At 47.5% G+C, this 18,520-nt stretch overlaps 1 protein-coding gene across 1 annotated transcript in view; it reads left to right on the forward strand.

Moving 5' to 3' along the window:
- The window catches only part of LOC147112042 (von Willebrand factor A domain-containing protein 3B-like), a 332,584-nt gene that overhangs the window by 210,291 nt on the left and 103,773 nt on the right, over positions 1–18,520 (forward strand). Inside the window, 2 exon segments of the mRNA XM_085999537.1 lie at positions 2,262–2,569; positions 7,274–7,439. Of these exon segments, the coding sequence (XP_085855663.1) occupies positions 2,262–2,569; positions 7,274–7,439 (474 nt within the window).

An 18,520-nucleotide genomic window follows, 5' to 3' on the forward strand; every position in this document is an offset into this window, starting at 1 on the left:
CAGGAAACAGAGAGTAGGCATAAATGGGTCATTTTCTGATTGGCAAGATGTAACGAGTGGTGTGCCACAGGGATCAGTGCTGGGGCCTCAACTTTTTACAATTTATATAAATGACTTGGATGAAGGGACCGAAGGTATGGTTGCTAAATTTGCTGATGACACAAAGGTAGGTAGGAAAGTAAATTGTGAAGAGGACATAAGGAGGTTACAAAGGGATATAGATAAGTTAAGTGAGTGGGCAAAGATCTGGCAAATGGAGTATAATGTTGGAAAATGTGAAGTTGTCCATTTTGACAGGAAGAATAAAAAAGAAGCATATTATCTAAATGGTGAGAGATTGCAGAGCTCTGAGATGCAGAGGGACCTGGATGTGTTAGTGCATGAATCGCAAAAGGTTACTATGCAGGTACAGCAAGTAATTAGGAAAGCTAATAGAATGTTATCGTTTATTGCGAGGGGAATTGAATACAAAAGTAGGGAGGTTATGCTTCAGTTATACAGGGCATTGGTGAGACCACATCTGGAGTACTGTGTACAGTATTGGTCTCCTTATTTAAGGAAGGATGTAAATGCGTTGGAAGCAGTTCAGAGAAGGTTTACTAGACTAATACCTGGAATGGGCGGGTTGTCTTATGAGGAAAGGTTGGACAGGCTAGGCTTGTATCCGCTGGAGTTTAGAAGAGTAGGAGGTGACTTGATTGAAACATACAAGATCCTGAGGGGTCTGGACAGGGTGGATGTGGAGAGGATGTTTCCTCTTGTGGGAGAATCTAGAACTAGGGGTCACGGTTTAAAAATAAGGGGTCGCCCATTTAAGAGAGAGATGAGGAGAAATCTTTTCTCACAGAGGGTCGTGAGTCTTTGGAACTCTCTTCCTCAGAGGGCGGTGGAAGCAGAGTCTTTGAATATTTTTAAGGCAGAAGTAGATAGATTCTTGGTAAGCAAGGGGGTGAAAAGTTATCTGGGGTAGGCGGGAATGTGGAATAATCGGATCAGCCATGATCTTATTGAATGGTGGAGCAGGCTCAAAGTGCTGAGTGGCCTACTCCTGCTCCTAATTCGTATGTTCGTATGTAAGTAAGAGATTACTGACAGTGCTGGATTCTGGACAGTGCATTTAACATGAGCCCACAATCCTGAAGAACGTATCAACTGTACTAATTAAACTTGCGGTTCTTGTACACCTATTAGATCGTGGGCCTTAAAATGATGCTGTGACAATATTCTGAATATCCTTTATTAAACAGAAATGTTAACCCATTTAAATAAATACCATACAAACAAGTTAAGCATCTGTATGTTATCTTCCTACTGAATAACTTGAAAGCCATGACTGAAATTTCGTACTTTGGAGTGATGTCCTCAAATGATGGGCTAAACTTGACATACTTCAATTTGATTTCTGACGAAGGGTCATCAACCTGAAATGCTAACTCTGTTTCTCTCTCCACAGATGCTGCCTGACCTGCTGAGTATTTCCAGCATTTTCTGTTTTTATTTCAGATTTCCAGCATCTGCAGTATTTTGCTTTTGTTTCAATTTAATTTTGATGTCTATGGATTATTAGTAAGAGAGTTACAGTTCTTCAGTAGAAACAGGTAGTGACTGAGACAAATGTCCGAGGTGCCACCTTTACCACTTTCTAACTAGCATAAATGCATAATAGTGATAGGGAAGGCATTCCGACTGGGAGGAGGGGAGCCGAGCATGGCCGCCAGAGGCCGGACCGTGAGCGGGAGAAGCAGACCCCGGGCCGTCGGACCATGGAGCCGGCGACGGTGAGGAGGAGGCCGCGGCGACCGGTGCATTCACATCCCGACGATGTGTTCGGCGAGTCGGGCGGAGGCAGCGCAGCGCAACGAGCAGCAGCCACGATGACCCGCTACAGCACGTCGGCAGGCAGCTGCATGGCGGGAAGCTCGCAGTCCGACTGGGAGGAGGGAAGCCAGGTATGGCAGCCAGAGGTCGGATCGTGAGCGGGAGAAGCAGGCCACCACTCGTGGAGCTGGCAACAGTGAGGAGGAGGCCGCGGTGACGAGGAGGACGGAGTGGCTGAGGGACATCGTGCTTCCACTGCCACTGGAAGCCATTGAACTGACTTTCTGAACACGGCGCTGTAAGAATAGCTGACGTGTCCCTACGGGGAGTAAGCATTCCATTGTACTTGTACTAGTACTGGTTACATATGACAAATAAAATTGAATTGAATTGAATTGAATTGATGCATAATATCATTTATTTCTCTGCTTTATTTTTTCCAGACCACAAATCTACCTCTGACTGTAGAACAAAAAATGGCTGCCTTAGCTCTTCCTCCACTCCTTCATGCACTCCTACTCCAACCTCCTCCGTCTCACAGTCACACTCCTCATCACAGTCTGGAGCTCTGATGGCCTCGAGACTCTCCACACCACTAACACCGCAACATTCCCCTCAGTTACTGTCTACCCCTTCAACAGAAGGAGCATCTCCAGATCAGGCTCGTGCACCTACTATAACCAACGGGAAACTGGAGGAACTGGGCAACCAACTGCAGCAGGCCCAAACAGAGCAAAGGAAACAACAGGAGGTCAGTGGCATGCTTAGATATTTTCATAGTATCAAATAAGTAAAGAAAATCTGAGATTTCTTTCTTGCACTCTCCTTCTATGGAGCACAATCTACACCTACAACCAACTCTGACTGTGATTCACAGAGGTCTGTTGAAATGCTATTTTTCTACTGGTATCTATTTTTAGCAAAAAAAAATCCACAAATATCTGTTTGTCGAAAAATGATGGAATTTAGCACAAACTCAAATTTAATAGATGAGGAAATCTTTCTGAACAGGGTGGTACGTTCACTTTTAAGTACAATTTGGCTAACTTGAACCGTGGATGGTTGACACTCCAAGGAATTTCAGGATTCCAGGACTAGATATTTATAAAATGTCAGATCATACATCATGATACAGAAACAGACTGTAATATTACAGTAATATTGCTATTCAGATGTCAAATCTTGCTGTAACAATTTTAGATAAAAATAAAACCGTTTTAAAGCTTTATTTCTGCTCTAAAATTGGAAATACTAGCAGTGCACTGTAGGTAGATCAGCATTATCATTCTCTGTAATGTAGATAACCTGCTGTGCATTTCTACCATTTTCTGGGGGTTTTTTTAGTGCAATTTTCAATAGTTCATGGTTTTCTTCTTGCCTTTACTTTTGCTCTGCGAGTGTTTGACATTTTCCCCCCATCCTCGCACCGCCTCCATTCTCTCTCTGTTTTTGCATTTGCTACAGCTACCACCCAAGGAGTTAGCATCCTAATAGATAGAAAAAAGGACCGTCACCAGTCCAGCCAATTACTTTGCTGCGCTAATCTGTAAGACGGCCGTTTGGAATAAGGTGCACGCTTTTACTAAGCACTGTTGTCTTACCCTGGTAGTTCAAAGTGACCAATGATTCATTCTGGCCCTGTTTCAAGGTGACCTCAACAGTTTGATTGCAGAGTTCTCCTCGCCGGTCTTTGCACTACTTTGGTATATCTTATTTATATGTGAATGAGGAAGACTAGTTGAATTTACCAATGCTGATCCATATTCCTAAAAAAAATGAGATTGCGAATCAAAGTATTGCAAAATGGTCTATAAGTTAAATTAGAAGCACGGTGTTTTTCTGCAGTGAGGTCTTAAGGAAACCATTAAAAAAAAATTATCTTAATGTGCATTTTTGTTGTGCTCCTTAAGAACGAGCTAAAAATACAAAAAGAAAGGAGCCTGGATGGTTTATTATTAATAATAATAATAATAATAATCAACTTTATTGTCATTGTTAGTGCACAAGTGCAGTACAACGAAATGTAGGCTTGCGGCTCCCGAGAGTGTACATTTAGATTAAGACATTTAAACATTCAACATTCATTTGGCTTGTAATATATTAACATAAAAATAATAAAGTGCATTGGCAAATGTGCAGGCTTTAGAGTTTATTTGTGGCGTTCAGTAGGATGACAGCCCTGGGAAAGAAGCTGTTCCTAAATCTGGTCGTTCGGGTGCGAATGCATCTGTAGCGTCTCCCAGATGGCAGGAGGGCGAACAGACTGTGGCTGGGGTGGGTAGGGTCTTTGATGATGGTCCCTGACCTCCGTAAACAGCGTTTCTGGTATATGTGCTTTATGGTCGGTAGCCGGGTGCCGGTAATGCGTTGGGCAGTTTTGACTACCCGCTGCAGGGCTTTCCAGTCATAGTAGCTACAGCTGCCATACCATACTGTGATACAGTTCATCAGGATGCTCTCTATTGTGCAGCGGTAAAAGTTAGAGAGGATCAGCGGTGACAGGTTACATCCCTTCAGCCTCCTTAGGAAATATAGGCGCTGCTGGGCCTTCTTCACCAGAGAGGAGGTATTGAGGGACCAGGAGAGGTCTTCCGTGATGTGGACTCCGAGGAACTTAAAGCTGTCCACCCTTTCCACCACAGCCCCATTGATGTGGATGGGGGTGTGACTTCCGCCTTTAGACTTCCTGAAGTCCACAATGATTTCTTTGGTTTTCTTGATGTTGAGGGCCAGGTTGTTATCGGCGCACCACTTCACGAGATGCTGGACCTCCTCCCTGTAGGCTGACTCATTGTTGTTGGTGATCTGGCCTACCACCGTGGTATCATCCGCAAACTTGATGATGGTGTTGGAACCATGAACAGCCACACAGTCGTGGGTGAAGAGGGAGTAGAGGAGGGGGCTCAGCACACATCCTTGTGGGGCCCCCGTGTTCAGGGTCGGGGGGGGGGAGGTGTGGTTACCTAATTTGACAGACTGGGGTCTGTTTGTTAGGAAGTCCAGGGTCCAGTTGCAGAGGGAAGTGTTCAGTCCCAGAGTGTGGAGTTTGGTGGCCAGCTTGTTGGGGACGATAGTGTTGAATGCTGAGCTGTAGTCTATGAACAGCATTCTGATGTAGGTCTCTTTACCATCTAAGTGATTCAGTGCAGAGTGTAGAGCAGTTGTGATTGCATCCTCCGTTGATCTGTTTGCACGATAGGCAAACTGGTGTTGGTCAAGAGAGGCGGGAACACTGGCTTTGATGTGAGCCAGGACCAGTCTCTCTCAACACTTCATTATGATTGGTGTGAGTGCGACAGGTCGATATTCGTTCAGACACGTCACAGCCGTTTGCTTTGGCACAGGAATAATCGTAGCGGTCTTGAAGCATGTAGGGACTACTGCCTGGGCCAATGACAGATTGAAGATGGCGGTGAAGACATCAGCCAGCTGATCAGCACATTCCTTGAGTACCCGTCCAGGGATGCTATCTGGTCCAGCAGCCTTTCGTGTGTTCACTCCGCGTAGAACACCTTACGTCGGAGGTCGACAGAGTGAGCACCTGGTCTTCCGGGGGTGGCAAGGCTTTGGTAGCCGGCTCCCTGTTGTCCCTGTCAAAGCAAGCGTAGAAGTTGTTAAGCTCCTCCGGGTTAGATGATAGCTTTTTACCTCTGAGACCTAGCTTTGAATCCAGGCCAAATTGATGAGATGAAAGTTCCTTCTGCCAGCTGGTTGCAAGGGCCCTACGTGAAATTAGCTTGGACATTCTCAACCCAATTCCTCGTGGGCATGGACTTGCATTTAGAGCTAACCTGGAAGTTCTTGATGCTGACACTGGGTGCCTGAAACAGAGGGCTGGATTTTGTCAATGGGGAGCTTTTGGAGGCGGGGCTCCCACTTGTCGGGTTTTAGTCCCGCCTCCATCAACTTCTGGCCAACCCACGCTATTTTCCCTTGATTGACCTTGTTAAGCCTGCCCAGCGGGCTAAGCAGGCCAATTAAGGGAAAGCCAGTTACAGAGAACGTCAACGTATAACAGATGAATTGTCATCGTTTGACAGCTCTGTGAAGCTGTCAAACACTGATATTCTCTGTAGTTTTATGAGTTCTTGAATTCAAGACTCATCAAACCTCTTTCTTTAGCAGAAATTAGATGGTTGCTGTATTGGAGAATGCAACGGCCATCTGTCATCTCTGCTGCGGCGGTGCGCGACTCTCCGCATACCCAACTCTTGAAGCCTGCAGGAAGAAACAAAGGTAAGTAAACTTTTACTAACACTTTCCACTCACCTCACATACTCACCTCTCCAAACTTGCACCCATCACTTACCTTCACAGCGCACTTTTGCACCCCTCCGACCCCCGCAGACCCACTACTCGCCTCAGTGACCCTAGCGGGGTTCGCAGCCTTCGGGAAGCCTGCACTTGTGTGGGTAGTGGCACTAATCCCCTTCCCGCCTCCAGGAGATGGGACCCGCCACCTGGCAAGATGGCATGGAGGCAGGTTGTGGGCTGGTTGGGCACCCACCCCCAGATTTTGCCATTTTCCCGGCAGTCCCGCCTCCATACCCGCCTACCAGGCTGGCAAGATCGTGCCCAGAGTGTTCCATTCACCTGTGCTAACATCACCTCACTTTGATGAACATTAAATTCACACAAGAAAGGCATTACAAAGAAATAAAAAATGAACTAAATAACGTTTCAAAGAGAAATGGCAAAAGTGACACAGGAACTAGTTACTGATTTTAAACACTACCAGTGAAAAATCATGGGTTACATATTGTTCTTATCTACCGTAATTTCTGAAATGACTTGCAGTTTAACTATTTACCTTTTAGTTGCGTAACTTGTACATTAAAGAAGGGTATTTAGGGCATTTTCTTAGAAACATTTTGCTAATTGGCCAGATTTGCAAATAGAGGGGATGGTGCCGCGTAGAAAGAGTTTGGCTGTGTAATGAGGAAGTGGATTCTGTGTCTCTTGAGAATTATATTCTTCTGGGTTGAAATTGTGCTCCGTCATTTCAGTAATTAACATGTTAGCATGCTCGTATGAAATTCCATTGTCCACTCTTCTAATCCTTGTTTTGTTAAGTAGCAGACAGAAGAATTTCATATGAACATATTTGTTACTAATGCTAAAGCACTATTTGAACCTAAAATGAAATCAGAAAATGCTGGAAACACTCAGTAGGCCAGGCAGCATCTGTGGAGAGAGAAACAGAGTTAACGTTTCAGGCCAATGACCCTATCGTCAGTTCTGATGAAAGGCCATCGGCCTGAAATGTTAACTCTGTTTCTCTCTCCACAGATGCTGCCTGACCTGCTGAGCGTTTCTAGCATTTTCTGCTTTTATATCAGATTTCCAGCATCCGCAGCATTTTGCTTGCGTTTTACTATTCGAAGCTATTGTTTTTAACAGTTGTCCTACTTGCCTTTACTTATATATATTTTAATTATTTTCCATGTTCAAAAAGGCAGTCAGAGGATATCTGAAAGAATTAGTGAATTTGAAGGAGAACCAGATTAACTCAAAGATATTGCAAGAACAAACAGAATTAGCCAGACAACAGGTGGAGCTTCTTAAAAGACTTGAAAAGTTATTGCCCAAGCTGAATCACAGCGCTGAAGAAGATCAGAAAAGTACGTAGTTAGCTATGCAACTGCCTCTTAATAGAACCTGGATCACATGGTGATTTTTGTTTTATTGAGCAACCAAGGTGAAGGAAGGTCTCTAATGCAGGGCACCACCAAAGGTTGAAAAAAGTTAAAGGGAAGATGGGCCCCAATTTTCATCTCCGTTTGCTCCATTAACTGGTGGACAGTAAAAAAGAGGCAATGGCCCATGTCTCTGCCTTATTTGTTCATCATGCACATTTCTGTCAACATTTCAGACAGGATTCTCGTATAGGAACAGGAGTTCGGCCAATCAGCCCCTCGAGCCTGCTCCGCCATTCAATGAGATCATGGCTGATCTGCGACCTAACTCCACACACCCGCCCTCGGCCCGTGCCCCTTAATACCATTGGTTAACAGAAAGCTATCAATCTCCGATTTAAAATTAACAATTGATCCAGCATCAATTGCCGTTTGTGGAAGAGAGTTCCAAACTTCTACCACCCGTTGTGTGTAGAAGTGTTTCCTAATTTCACTCCTGAAGGGTTTGGCTCTAATTTTTAGACTCTGCCCCCGAGTCCTAGAATCCCCAACCAGCAGAAATAGTTTCTCTCTATCTACCCTATCTGTTCCCCTTAATATCTTGAAAACTTCGATCAGATCACCCCTTAACATTCTAAATTCTAGGGAATACAAACCTAATTTGTGTAATCTTTCCTCGTAACTTAACCCTTGAAGTCTGGGCATCATTCTGGTAAACCTACGCTGCACTCCCTCCAAGGCCAGTATATCCTTCCTAAGGTGTGGTGCCCAGAACTGCTCACAGTACTCCAGGTGCGGTCTAACCAGGGCTTTGTACAGCTGCAGCATAACTTCTACCCCCTTGTATTCTAGTCCTCTAGATATAAAGACCACCATCCCATTAACCTTTTTGATTATTGATTATTTTCTGTACCTGAAATATGAATATTATGAATATTAAAATGAGGGTGGATTAACATAATTTCACTCTGCACAGTATTTTCTGACATTTGAGTGTGCAGGGCACCCCCATATAAATTGGGTGTCTATTAGGGACCATCTGTAGATGAGGGCCAGGACTGATGTCCTAGGAGGAGTGTTTGCTAGTGCTCTGGAGGAGGGTTTAAACTAAAATGGCAGGAGGTTGGGAACCTGAGCAGGGGGACAGAGGAAAGGGAAACAAGGATAAAAGCAAAAGATAGGAAGGAGAAAAACAAAAGTGGCAGTCAGAGAAATCAACAGTTTAAATCAAACATGACCACAGTAAATAATAATTCTAATAGGTCTAAGAGCATTAAAAAAACAAGCCTGAAGGCTTTGTGTCTTAATGCGAGGTGCATTCGTAATAAGGTGGATGAATTAGCTGCGCAAATAGAGGTAAATGAATATGATTTGATTGGGATTACGGAAACATGGCTCCAGGGTGGCCAAGGCTGGGAACTCAACATCCAGGGGTATTCAATATTCAGGAAAGATAGGCAAAACAGGAAAGGGAGGTGGGGTAGCATTGCTGTTTAAAGAAGGGATTAACACAATTGTAAGGAAGGATATTAGCTCTGATGATGTGGAATCTGTATGGGTAGAACTGAGAAATACCAAGGGGCAGAAAACGTTAGTGGGAGTGGTATATAGACCCCCAAACAGTAATGCGGAGGTTGGGGATGGCATTAAAAGGGAAATTAGAGAAGCGTGCAATAAGGGCAAAGCAGTCTGTGAGGGTGCCAGTCAGTTCCTTTTTGTAACCTCTAGATGGCACCTTCACTTGTTTGTTCCTTTGTTAATGTTCCTAGTTTTCTTTGTTAATTGCTCCTTGCTTTCTGTGTTAAGTCTTAAACAGCCTGTTAGCTGTTTATGGGTGGCACCTGGTTTTCTTGGTATATAAGTTTTCTGGTTGTTTCATTCTTTGCTCAGTCCTCACTAGGGTGAACCAGGGAGTTAGTCTTGACAATGGTCCGTGTCTTGACTAGGTTCTCTGTGTGACTAGCCTTTCCTCTATGGCAGCTTGCCTTCACAAGCTGGCTGCCATAGTTCTCTCGAGCTATGTATCTAAGTCTGTGTTCTAGTTCTCTCGAGTTATGTATCTAAGTCTGTGCCATAGTTCTCTCGAGTTATGTATCTAAGTCTGTGTTCTAGTTCTCTCGAGCTATGTATCTAAGTTTGTGTTCTTGTCTCTGGATATAAGATGTATTTAAGTCGGTTGTTCTGTTAAGTTGCTTGTCTTGGTAAGGTGCTGTTTGGACTAGCGTGTTGCTATGTGGGAGCCGTTGGGATCTTGTCTTGAGCTTTGCATTGATAAGCCGATTACCCTTGGGGTAGCTTGTCTGGAGTTTAGCCTCGGCAAGCCGGTTGCCCCTTGTGGTAGCTTGTCGCAAGCTCAGTATAGACAAGTGGGCTTCCTCATGGAAGCTGTCCTGAGTTCCTATCTTGACTAGCTGTCTTGTAACTTGTCTCTAGTTCTTATGTTTCTGTCTTGAGTTCTCTTGTCTCTAGTTCTTATGTATATTGCTGTGTTAATCCAGTTATGTGTGAATCTAGTAAAGTTCAAACAAAGTACTGTATATGTGTCTCTTGTCTGGTTTCTGCACTTGGGTCCAGAACCTACCTCGCCTGGAGAGCACGGCCTCGTATTTATACGGTCCCGTGGCTCCCCAACCCTGACAGCAGTCATCATGGGTGACTTTAATCTACATATAGATTGGGCTAACCAAATTAGTAACAATACTGTGGAGGAGGAATTCCTGGAGTGTTTACGGGATGGTTTCCTGGACCAATATGTCGAGGAACCAACCAGAGATCAGGCCACCTTAGACTGGGTATTATGTAACGAGAAAGGATTAATGAGCAATCTTGTTGTGCGAGGCCCCTTGGGTTGGAGCGATCATAATATGATCGAATTCTTCATTAAGATGGAGAATGAAGTAGTTGACTCAGAATTTAAATAAAGGAAACTACGATGGTCTGAGGCGCGAGTTGGGTAGGATTGATTGGGGAATGTCACTCAAAGGGTTGACGGTGGATAGGCAATGGCAAACATTCAAAGACCGCATGGATGAACTACAGAATTTGTTCATCCCAGTTTGGCATAAAAATAAAACAAAAAAGGTGACTCAACCGTGGCTAACAAGGGAAATTAGGGATAGCATAAGATCCAAGGAGAGGACATATAAATTGGCCAGAAAAAGCAGTAAACCTGAGTATTGGGAGCAGTTTAGGATTCAACAAAGGAGGACAAAGGGATTAATTAAGAAAGGGAAAATAGAATATGAGAGTAAGCTTTCAGGGAACATAAAAACTGACTGTAAAAGCTTTTATAGATATGTGAAGTGAAAAAGATTGGTGAAGTCAAGCATAGGTCCCTTGCAGTCAGAATCAGGGGAATTTATAATGGGGAACAAAGAAATGGCAGACCAATTAAATACATATTTTGGTTCTGTCTTCACAAAGGAGGACAGAAATAACCTCCCAGAGATGTCGGGGAACATAGGGTCTGATGAAAGGGAGGAACTGAAAGAAATCAGTATTTGTAGGGAAATGGTGTTAGGAAAATTGATGGGATTGAAGGCTGATAAATCCCCAGGGCCTGATAATCTACATCTTAGGGTACTTAAGGAAGTGGCCCTAGAAATAGTAGATGCATTGCTGATCATCTTCTAACATTCGATGGAATCTGGAACAGTACCCATGGATTGGAGGGTAGCTAATGTTACCCCACTATTCAAAAAAGGTGGTAGAGAGAAAACGGGGAAATACAGACCGGTAAGCCTGACATCGGTAGTGGGGAAAATGCTAGAGTCCATTATAAAAGATGTAATAGCAGAGCACTTAGAAAACAATGACAGGATCGGACAAAGTCAACATGGATTTACAAAAGGTAAATCGTGCTTGACTAATCTACTGGAATTTTTTGAGGATGTAACTAGTAAAATAGATAAGGGAGAACCAGTGGATGTGGTATATTTGGACTTTCAGAAGGCTTTCGATAAGGTCCCGCATACGAGATTAGCGTGTAAAGTTAAGGCACATGGGATTGGGGGCAAGGTATTGACTTGGATAGAGAACTGGTTGGCAGACTAGTGGGGTACCGCAGGGATCGGTCCTTGGACCCCAGCTATTCACAATATATATTAATGATCTAGACAAGGGAACTAGATGTAATGGCCTAGAAATTCAGTATAGCCACTTTTGGGGTGGTAAAGTCGGGCGGCTGCTAAAGTTTGCGCCCGGCGCAAAGTCGAGCCCCCTTCGCCGATATTCAGTTGCATCGCCCTAAGAGGTTGCTGCTGCGCTAAAACAGGCGATGCACGACTATCATTAGGCGCTAAGCCGGCAGCCCGGGGCGCTAACACCGGAAGTTGGGCGCAGGGCAGGTGCGGCAAGCTGCTGATTGCCGGCAGACACTCTGGCTCCGGTGAGCTCTTAAAGGGGGAGGGTGGATTTATTTTTTTGACCGGCCGAGACTAGTGTATTTGTGTTTTTGCGGAGGGCTTCTCTCCATCAGTTTGTTATGTGGTATCCTCCTCCTCCTCCTCCTCCTCCTCCTCCCAAAGAAGGTACTGCAGGAGTGCCCTTTAATTTGTGCTCCCCACGGCCCGCATCGGCTGAGCACCATTTGACTCAACAGTCACTAGGGCCGCCAGGCGCACAATGGGGCGGCGCGAGTGAAGTTCCGGTTCCGGGCGCACAAAGGGCGTTGCACGACGAAATGACGTCATGATCTGCGCGCGCAGATGAGCGCGCGCAATGACTTTGCGCCGGCGCTAAATGTCTACTGAAGTTGGGGCAAGGCGCAGATCGCGCTGTGCCCGGGCGCTAAGCGCCTAGCGCTCGAGATCTACTCCTCCTAAGGCGCTAACGGCTGGCGCAGCCAACTGAATTTCTAGGCCAATATCTCCAAATTTGCAGATGACACAAAGCTGGGTGGGCGTGTGTGCTGTGAGGAGGATGCCGAGAAACTACAGGATGATTTGGACAGGTTGGGTGATCGGGCAGAAGCATTGCAGATGCAATATAACGTGGATAAATGTGAGGTTATCCACTTTGGTGGCAAAAACAGGAAGGCAGATTATTATCTGAATGGCAATAGATTGGGAGAAGGGGAAGTGCAACGAGACCTGTGTGTCCTTGTGCACCAGTCGCTGAAGGTAAGCATGCAGGTGCAGCAGGCGGTTAAGAAGGCAAATGGTATGTTGGCCTTCGTAGCGAGAGGGTTTGAGTACAGGAACAAGGATGTCTTGCTGCAGTTGTACAGGGCCTTGGTAAGACCACATCTTGAGTATTGTGTGCAGTTTTGGTCGCCTTATCTGAGGAAGGATGTTCTTGCCATGGAAGGAGTTCAGCGAAGATTCACCAGGCTGATACCTGGGATGGCAGGAATGACGTATGAGGAGAGATTGGGATGATTGGGCTTGTACTCGCTGGAGTTTAGAAGAATGAGAGGGGATCTCATTGAAACTTATAAAATTCTGACAGGACTGGACAGACTAGATGCAGGAAGGACGTTCCCGATGGTCGGGGAGTCCAGAACCAGGGCTCACAGTCTAAGGATAAGGGGTAGGCCATTTAGGACAGAAATGAGGAGGAATTTCTTCACCCAGAGAGTGGTGAACCTGTGGAATTCTCTACCACAGAAGGCAGTAGAGGCCAATACATTAAGTATATTCAAGAAGGATTTAGATATATTTCTTAAGGCTAAAGGGATCAAGGGATATGGGGAGAAAGCAGGGACAGGGTACTGAATTTGGATGATCAGCCATGATCGCATTGAATGGCAGAGCAGGCTCGAGGGGCCGAATGGCCTACTCCTGCTCCTATCTTCTATGTTTCTATGTTTATGTTTCTATGTTGAGTTGGTGACTTGGATTGAAGCATGTTTTTAAAAAAAAAAAAGTACAATATGCATCCCTGGTTATTGCTGAATATTGTGCCACTTGTAAAGCATACAATCATTTTTATTTACGACTGACTTTCAAAGTTATAAATTGCTGTGTTTTTAACTTAAAAAGCAGTTCAAAACCTTAACTCTGAACTTATTTGAAAGCATACATATTTAGAAATGTTAAAAAAAATGTATCCAGGTTTTGCATTCGTTTTAAATCATGGAGCATTGGCTATATTTCCCCTGTGTGTAGTTAAAGAACAGTTATTTTACTAAAATCTAAATCAGCGACAATTCAATAAAATAATTTTACTTTAGCTTTACTCAGAGAAAAATATAGCCATGCTTCCTGTAACAGTAACAATGGAAGGGTAACATTGCTTAGTTTAAGCAGAGCATGGTATACAGAGAAAGATATTCAGTATATATGCATACAAGGCTCATAAATAAAGGGAAAAAAAGAAGAGTTTATATTTATAAGGCACCTTGCGTATCGTCAGGATATCCCAAGATGCTTCCTAGCTGATGAATTATCTTTACAGGATTAGTTTGTTGGACTATTACCCCATTTACTATATGCGGGAGACCTGAAAATTCACTCCATAGGGTGGTATCATCAGCTCATAATTTCCGATTGGAGGCTTCCCGCGTGCGAAAAATCTATGGACTTACCTGAGGGCTCCCGGACACTTCCGCTCCTGGGCCTCTCCACAGTCGAAATGCGCAGGGCCCAGGTATCCCAGAGGGCGCAGGCGGTTCGCAAGCGTCCCTGGGATCACGTGGGCCATGGGGAGCCAATCAAAGAAGGGAATCTCCCTTCATACACTTGACAGATAGACCTGTCAAATGTATGAATGGAGATCACCCCAAAAACACTTTAAAACATTAAGTACATCTTTTTTTAAATCACATTTTTTAAAGTAGTTGAAATTACAATAAATTTTAAACAAAAATTTAATTTTTAAACAAAATAATTAAAAATTTTTACAGGGCTAAAAATAAACTTACCTTTTTAAAAGTATTTTTAAATGATAAAAGAGTGGAAAAAATTTTTATTTTTTATTTTTTTTCAAATCTTCTGCTGCCAGGCATAAGATTTCTAAGGATTTTCTGACAGATCAGAAATGCCGGTTTTCAGCGCACGCGCTTGGCATGCCTCAAACCGGCATTTCCGATGTCCCTATGTGTGTGTACACAGCGCGTACACACCCATAGGCATCGGAATATCCGGCCCAATGATTTTTCTTCCTCAAAATAACCTAAAGCGGCTGTGATTTTTTACATAAGAGCGTATGGAATCAGAAAAGGTCCTTCAGCTCCTCAAGCCTTTTTTCACAGACCATGCATGACTACCCCAATCCCCTCATCCACCCATAATCATAGGGCTAGATTTTCAGTTGCTTGCGCCAGCAGTTAGCGCCTTAAGAGAAGTGATTTCCGGGCGCTATGCGTGTAGCGCCCGGGCGCAGCGCAGTTTGCGCCCCGCCCCAAATTAAGTTGCCCGTTAGCGCCGGCGCAAAGTTTAGCGCCCGCCCGGATGCGCGCGCAGAAAATGACGTCACATCCTCGTGCAACGCCCTTTGGCCGCCCCGATTGCAAACTTCAGTCGGACCGCCCCATTGTGCGGCGGGCGGCCGGAGCGTTTGGAAAAAGGAACGCAACACAACCAGCGCGGGCCCCGGGGGGCGCTAATTAAAGGGAACGTCCTCTCCAGTATAAAGGCCATCCATTATTTCAGAAAACAGTCTTGTGCAACGCATTTCTGGAGACACAACAAGGAGGATAGCTAACTGGTTTCAAGCAGCAAGAGCCAGGTATTTTTGGACTCAGGCAACAGCGCTGCAAGTGGCCATTTGGAAATTAGAGTGTTTGCCAGGATTTGATGGGGGTTGCATGGGGTGCCAACGCGGAGCTGCAGCTCCATGTCCGTAGGGCTCGCAGACGTATTGTGAGAGGGGCAGCCCTGGCTAGAGGCAGAGGGGGCTACAGGCGTCGGCCACGTAGGCCTTACCCAGTCAGGCTATACCGCCAGCAGCGCTCCTACCTAAACATGAGTGCCGCGCGATGTGTTAAAAGGCTCCGATTCCGGAAGGGGGTGATTGCAGAGATCTGCCACCTGCTTCGCCGAGATCTGCGGCCAAAGCTCAGGTGCAGGACGTCTCTGTCGGTGGAAGTGAAGGTGACAGTGGCATTGAACTTCTATGCCACCGGCTCCTTCCAATACGCTGCTGGGGACATAGCAAACATCTCCCAGTACGGCGTGCATCGCTGCATCCGCCAGGTGACCGAAGCACTGTTCAGAAGGAGAAGCCAATTCATCTCCTTCCCCATGGCCCTGGAGAGCCAGCATCAGCGCGCATTGGGATTTTCCAGACTCGGGGAATTCCCCTTGGTGCAGGGCGCCATTGACTGTACGCATGTGGCTTTGCGGGCCCCTCTGGAGCATGGCGAGCAGTATCGCAACAGGAAGGGCTACCATTCTCTGAATGTGCAGCTGGTCTGTGACCACAAGCAGCGCATCATGGCAGTCAATGCCAGCTTCCCAGGCAGCAGCCACGATGCCTTTATCCTGCGGCAGAGTACTGTGCATGACATGTTCCAGGCACAGCCTCCCCCAAGAGGATGGCTACTCGGGGACAAAGGCTATCCTTTGTGCACCTGGCTCATGACCCCGCTCCGCGCGCCCAGGACCGCTGCTGAAGAGGCCTACAACGAGAGCCATCAAACCACCCGCAACATCATCGAGCTAACTATTGGGGTCCTCAAGCAGCGGTTCCGCTGCCTTGATCGCTCCGGAGGAGCTCTCCAGTATTCGCCGGACCGGGTCTCCCAATTTGTGGTGGTTTGCTGCATGCTACACAACCTGGCTATCCGCAGGACTCAGGCACTGCCACCTGACGTTGGACCAGCACCTCAGGAGGAGGAGCAGGAGGAGCATGAGGAGGAGGAGGAGGAGGAGGAGGAGGAGCAGGAGTACGTTCCCAGGAGGGAGCGACCAGGGCCAAGGGCCGCACGACGCCACCTTATTACACGGTACTTCTAAGCCCCCTGTCAGGGAATGGCCAGGGGCCATGAGGGAAGATGAATGCAGCCGCTCCGCAAGCCCTCAGCCGGCGAAGCCAACAAACACTAAGAAGAACAACCATGGAGACTGCATGAATAAAGATAATTTTTTATTAAACAAAAATGAAAAGCCCTTCCCACATGAATCCCCAAAAACAATAAACGGGCCCCACAAAAAGCCCAACAAACGACTCACTCCCACAAACTGGGGAGGAGCCACTCCACCTTTATTGAAACCGGGCCTCAACGTCGGCCTAACGCAAAAAAAAAGCCCTCCAAAAGCACAACCATGGGCAAAATAAAGATGGCCACCGCCATATTAAAGGAAAGCTGGCCACACCCTCTACTGAGTGGCCCGCGAGGGCGAGACCTTGCCCAGCATTTTGCCTCCCCTGCCCTGCCTGCTGCTCCTTCGCAAGCTCTGCCCAGTGGCTGCTGCGAGGCTGGGGGAAGGCGCCTGAGGCTCAGATGCCCTTCCGCCAGATGCCACTGGGGGGCGGCCTACACGGCGTTTGGGCCTCGAGGGGCCGTCTCCTGAGTGGCGCGCCTGAGCCTGGCCACCATCAGCTGCAGCCGCTTGCCCTTGACGCCCCAGAGGGGGAATGGCGGCGACGGATGGTGCAATGTGGGCCAGCTGGCGTCTGGGATGCGCTGGCTGGTGCTGTGGCGCGGTGGCACTCGGCCGGGCCCGCACTGCAGGATCCGCAGCAATCAGCCGACGGCCGGCTTGCTGGGATGGTCCAGCGCGGCGCCTGCCCTGGCGATGCCTGCCTGAGACAGCGCGTGTGGCAGCAGTGAGTGGCCCTCTGGTCCTGGTGTGCGCGCGCATCACATCCGCCAGGGTCTTGACGGCATCAGTTAGCATGCGGCCAGTCGCGGCAGTTGCTGCCCCGAACTCGCGCACACTGGTCGCCAGCGACTCGATGGCCTCAGGCATGCGCCCCACCACGCTCATGAGCTCCGTGTGGCGCCGGTCCGAGTCGTCGGCCATCTGATCGAGCTTCCGCACCTCCTCCGAAGTGAAGGTGTCCGGACTGGAGTCGCGACTCTCCCGCTGGGGAGGAGGGGGCCGAACTAGGGGACCCTTGCCGCGTTGGTGACGGCGAGTTTGCCGAGCAGCAGCACTCCCCTCTGATCCTTCCCCCCTTTGGGGGGAAGGCCGCGGGCCACGCGCACGGCTGCTGGGTGGCTGGACGCCACTGGTCCCAGAAGCTGCATTGCCCTGCGACAGTTCCTCCAGGCACTCGTCCAGTGAGGAGGTGTCGAGCATTTCCTCCTCTCCTGCGGGACGTGACTGTTCCCCCGAAGGTCCGGCTTGCTCCTCCTCCTCCTCCTGGTTGGAGGTGCTGTCACTGGCAGCCTCAGGGTCCTGGTCGTCACCAGCTGAAAGCAGGAATGCACAAGAGTAGCTTCAGAGTGAGGAGACGGCGTCAGCGAGGGAGTTAGGACTGGTGGGATTCAGCGCATTGGTGGGACAGTGGCAAAGGAGATAGCTCGGATGGGCCAGTGCGACGCGAGAGGGCCAAAAGGCGAGGTCCTTACCATTGCCGGGCAGTGGAGGGTCGGATACACCGCACGCTGTGGGGACAATCACACGTGCTCCCATGAGCACACACACGCGCTCCTCCAGCCGAGTGAGCTCCTGCAGCTTGGCGCGGCCACCCCTGGCACGGGCCTGGCGATTAAACGCTACTTTAGCCTGCAAGAGAAAGGACGGGCTGTAAGGGCGCAGTGAAGCCCTGATGTAGTGTGCACTGCCTCCCATGGTGGAATAGCTTGGACAGAGTGAAGCCCTGATGTAGTGTGCACTGCCTCCCATGGTGGAATAGCTTGGACAGAGTGAAGCCCTGATGTAGTGTGCACTGCCTCCCATGGTGGAATAGCTTGGACAGAGTGAAGCCCTGATGTAGTGTGCACTGCCTCCCATGGTGGAATAGCTTGGACAGAGTGAAGCCCTGATGTAGTGTGCACTGCCTCCCATGGTGGAATAGCTTGGACAGAGTGAAGCCCTGATGTAGTGTGCACTGCCTCCCATGGTGGAATAGCTTGGCCAAAGTGTAGAGTGCCGAATGGCCATTTGATGCTCATGACTGTCCCAATGCTGCTGGCTGAGGGCTGGCCAAAAGGACTTTCAGGTCCCTTTGCCCAT

The sequence above is a fragment of the Somniosus microcephalus genome, chromosome 10 (assembly GCF_052327205.1).
Source record: "Somniosus microcephalus isolate GS21.2 chromosome 10, FLI_Smic_1.0, whole genome shotgun sequence".
In the NCBI taxonomy this organism is placed as follows: Eukaryota; Metazoa; Chordata; class Chondrichthyes; order Squaliformes; family Somniosidae; genus Somniosus; species Somniosus microcephalus.